Here is a 4,198-nt window from a genome sequence, read left to right as displayed (position 1 = left end):
ATGAACAAAGAACATTGTAATACATTCAATTTGGAGAAACCAAATTTCAGCCTGTGTTTGTGGAGGGTAGAGAGAACCTGGTCGGGAAATTTGGAACCCAGCTTCAGTTATGACAAAATAAGAAGTGGGTCCAATCTCGGGCCTCCGAACAATGCCAAGAATGGTGGGGGGCCCACGCCTTTTGACACCGGGGTCGCCACGCCGAGGCTATTGAGGAGCAGTGGGATGAGAAGAGATTGGAGCTTCGAGGATGTGAGAAGAACGGTTCAAGGATAATAAGAGATTAAACGATGTTTTAGAGTAGTGTCCGTTGATTATTATGTCACTTTCTTTTCTTGTGTGTATTATCATATCATGCACTTGCATCAAAATGATAAAACATTTGTTTGTGCATAATTTCGTTTTCTCCGTATATGGAGACGAAGAAATAATGCCTGTACATTTAGTCGTCGTCGTGTCATTGTGTTGATGTTTCTAATCGGATGCTCGCGTAGGTGGTTGAAAACACACCAACTGTAACTAGCAAATGCTTATTGTCTATTGATTGATTGATTGTCTGTTTGTTTCTGATTTTCTTTTCTAATTTTATGCCATCATTTTGCTTAATTACAAGAGTCCAGTAGTCTCCAATTCTCTCACGATCTTAATGATTTTCGCCAATTTATGGAGTTGGACCTAGAAGCAAGTATAGGGTCCTATCAAACTTGTGTTGTCCACGCATTTTGTAAAATCCACAGTTTATAAACAATTAAAAGCGACAAAACAAGTGCTAATATCAAGTTCAAACTTCACATAGAGGTCTTATATAACCATTGATATACTTAGTCATCGACCTGAACGCTTTGTTCACGATATAGATCTGATAGTCACGACAGGTCCATAGCTCTATTTTATCACGTTTATGCTATGTAGAATATCAAGTAAGATTTTTGAATCCTACAGAGTGGAGAGATAGAAAAAAAATCTGCAAATATTTGTATTCCATTTATAATTTCTGAAATGCCGAATTGAGGGATTCGAAACTTCTGTTTATAGATGACATTAATTCGATAAATTCTATATTATAAGAGGTATCCAGAAGACATCAATTTTACCCTAGTAATCAATATATTGAAATAGAAAACCTTAATGATCAATCAACACCTCGTTGGTAAACAGTTGTCTGAAAATATATAGTCAAGATGTAATAAAGAAATGAACAACTAAGGATGTGAAAACTCCCACATCAATGAGATTGCACAAAGATGCGACAATTGGACTGATATAGTATGATCTTTGATTTCATTATATTATTGTATATCTTATCATATTTTCTGTTGTCTTATATAAAACACATAACCTTATTATAAGGATACGATTTCGATCCAAACAATGAATCCTGTTTGACATTGTTTTCAAGGCCTGCCTGCAAAACTCTTGTATTTATAAATGATCCTGGCCCTCTTCTCCTTTGTCCCCGGCTGGCCAGAATGGTGTGTCTTTTCTTTGATATTTTCTTTCATTACGTCTCTTTTTTTGCACTCTGATCAGAAAACGATTCTTTGAATTTTGATTTTGTTAGGCAACATGCTGCAGAGAGCGAGCTGTATTCGTGGCAGTTTATGTAGAGAGACCGAGGAGGAGGTTGGTCAGGTTGCCCTTGAGAAATTACCGCCACCAGCAGCAGCAATTCCACCAGGCTAATCTCACTGCTGGTGCTAGAAGGTGCAATAGCAGAGCCGAGCTGCTCGACTATGCTAGAGACCTGCGAACATCTGCACAATCAGGGGCATCCTCACCAGTACATTCGAGTTCACACATCAGACAACCTAGTCCAGTTCAGATTATTCCGGCTCATAGAAAGAAGAGAAAAACATTTGTTCCAACTTGTTTGGGAAACTGGAAGTTGTTTTTACCGAGCTTTCTCTCATCGATGACAGCCTCAAAAACATTGAAAATGAAGAAGAAAAACAAGGATAAAAACAGTGTTTCGACAATTACTAAGATAACAACCGTGGTGAAACGCTTCCAGGTAACTTGCAGATTCCCTTAAAGCCTCCTCTATTATAAGCTACATCATATAATTCAGATTACATTTTTACTTTTCAGATGAAGAAGAAGAAGAGTTTCTTCTCAAAATTATTTGCATCATTACGGGATCATCGCTAGAATAGAAATTTAGATGACGCATATCCATAAAGTTATTCAAGTACTCATATGGAAGTATGCAGCTTTCTCTTAAATCTAATTTGTACAAGAACAGATTGCTATGAACAAGATTATGATAAATATTGTTGAGACAATTCATTGTAAGGATTTTTAATCCATCGATGAGCTTATATGTGTGAATAATTGTGTGTTAAATTAAAGGCTATCAAATTCGGTAAAGCCCAATTACAGTAATCTAATAAGGCTTCAGTTTTGGATTTTAATGTATCCAATTAAAGTATGGGTTTATATATGTGTAGAGACCGGGTCCAAGTCCTAATTTTATGATGGGTCGAATTAGGTCAAAGGGCATCGCTATATAAATACGGTCATGGTTCCCAAATCACACATATGTATTATTCATTCTCTTCTCCATCCCATCACAGAGAGAAAAAAGGAGACTGCGTGTAGATTTGGAAAACAAGACCGCGTAATTCATTATTGCATTAACCATATTTGATTCAGGTACGCTTTCGCTATAGTTCTTCAATTTCTTGATGATTTAACATGAAAGATCCGGTTGTTTAAAGTAATAAATTATCCTACAAGTAGTATCAGAGCCTTTTCATGTTGAATCATTGAGAATCGAATAGTTTATTTGGTTCTTGCAATATATTTTATGGAGTTTTCAGATTTGATAATTTAGGATTTATATTTTGTTGAATTTGAAAACTTTTGCAGTATAATTTTCGTTATTTTCATAATTCGGATTAATGATTGAGAAAATTTCAGATTTAAAATTTCAGATTTTGGGTTTAAAAAAAATTGTGCTGCAACCAGCAGGAAGCGCAGCCGACGGTGTTGCGTGCAGCAGCATGAGTTGCTAGGCAGCAGCTTCGCGCTGCTGCAGCACAACAGCACAGTCGGTGCCGCCAAGAAGGAGAAGAGAAAGAAAAGAAAACTTTCCTTCTAGGGTTTTCAATTTTGAGATTTGGGGCCGGGGGCATCTTTTGTAAATTAGACAATTTGAGGCCCTTGACTGTAATTAAGGTTAGGGTTATAAAATTAAGGTTTCAGTCCCTAACATTTAAGTTATATTGAGATTTGGGCCTTTAAGGTTTGGATTTAATAATTTAGTTCCTAAGGTTTAAAAATTAATTAATTTGGGCCATTAAAATTCTGAATTTTATAATTAAAGCCCTCAAACTTTAATTATTAATTCAAATTGCCCCCCAAAGTTTATAATTAATTCAAATTGACCCTTAAAAATTTCGAAATTTGATCCCTAAAGTTTTGAATTGGTCAATTTTTGGCCCCTAAAGTTTTAAATTTGTTCTAATTGATCCTCCAAAATTTTGAATTAATTAATTATGGTCCCTAAAGTTTCAAGTTTGTTAATTTCAACCCCTAAAGTTTGGAATTAATTAATTTTGCCCCCTTAAAGTTTTGAATTATTAATCCTAAGACCCCTAAAGTTTAAAACCAAACAAAATATGCAAAATTGGTGATTCTCTTTCTCAAATTTTGGTACTAAGGACTCTTTAAAGAAATATAATATTCGAAAGTTGGTTAATTGAAGCAACATATTACCAAAAGAATCTCTCTTGTGGAAATTGACTAATTTAGAATATTAAAAGGTGTTTGTGCACGTGTTATTCATGGGAATATTGGTCGGTCCAAATGAAGGTCAATATTTAGCCGAATACACGTGCGCCTGTGGTGATAAACGTGTGACGATTATTTGGTTTAATGTGTGATCAATAAATCGGTCCAAAGAAAGGTTTATTGATTGATACGAAAGGTTTATTGATTGATACATTGTTTTATCGTTAATGTTTGATCACTATGCCAAAAGTAACGCTTACAAGTTAATATCTCTGTTCAAAGACTAAATATTGATGTTGTGCTTGGTATCTTGTGATGGGTCCTACCACTATTTGAAATTATTATTATTTGATATTAAAGATATTCATGTGAGCTATTCATAATAAACGTTCTCTAATTCAGTTTTAGGTTCTGCTGCTAATATCTCTGCTAGCTTCAATTCAATTCCAATGCTAAATGGCACAAA

General features: G+C 35.0%; 1 protein-coding gene across 1 annotated transcript; it reads left to right on the top strand.

Annotated features, from left to right (window-relative positions):
• LOC111395378 lies at positions 1 to 2,199 on the top strand. Its single transcript, XM_023021350.1, has 3 exons — positions 1 to 252; positions 1,562 to 2,011; positions 2,089 to 2,199. Exons 1-3 carry the CDS (start codon positions 1 to 3, stop codon positions 2,146 to 2,148), a joined length of 762 nt encoding a protein of 253 aa, XP_022877118.1. The 3' UTR covers positions 2,149 to 2,199.
• Positions 2,200 to 4,198: the final 1,999 nt, after the last annotated feature.

This window comes from Olea europaea, chromosome 6 (genome assembly GCF_002742605.1).
Source record: "Olea europaea var. sylvestris chromosome 6, O_europaea_v1, whole genome shotgun sequence".
Classification (NCBI taxonomy): Eukaryota; Viridiplantae; Streptophyta; class Magnoliopsida; order Lamiales; family Oleaceae; genus Olea; species Olea europaea.
The sequence above is the reverse complement of the archived record's forward strand: the minus strand, read 5'-3'. Positions and strand labels throughout refer to the sequence as shown.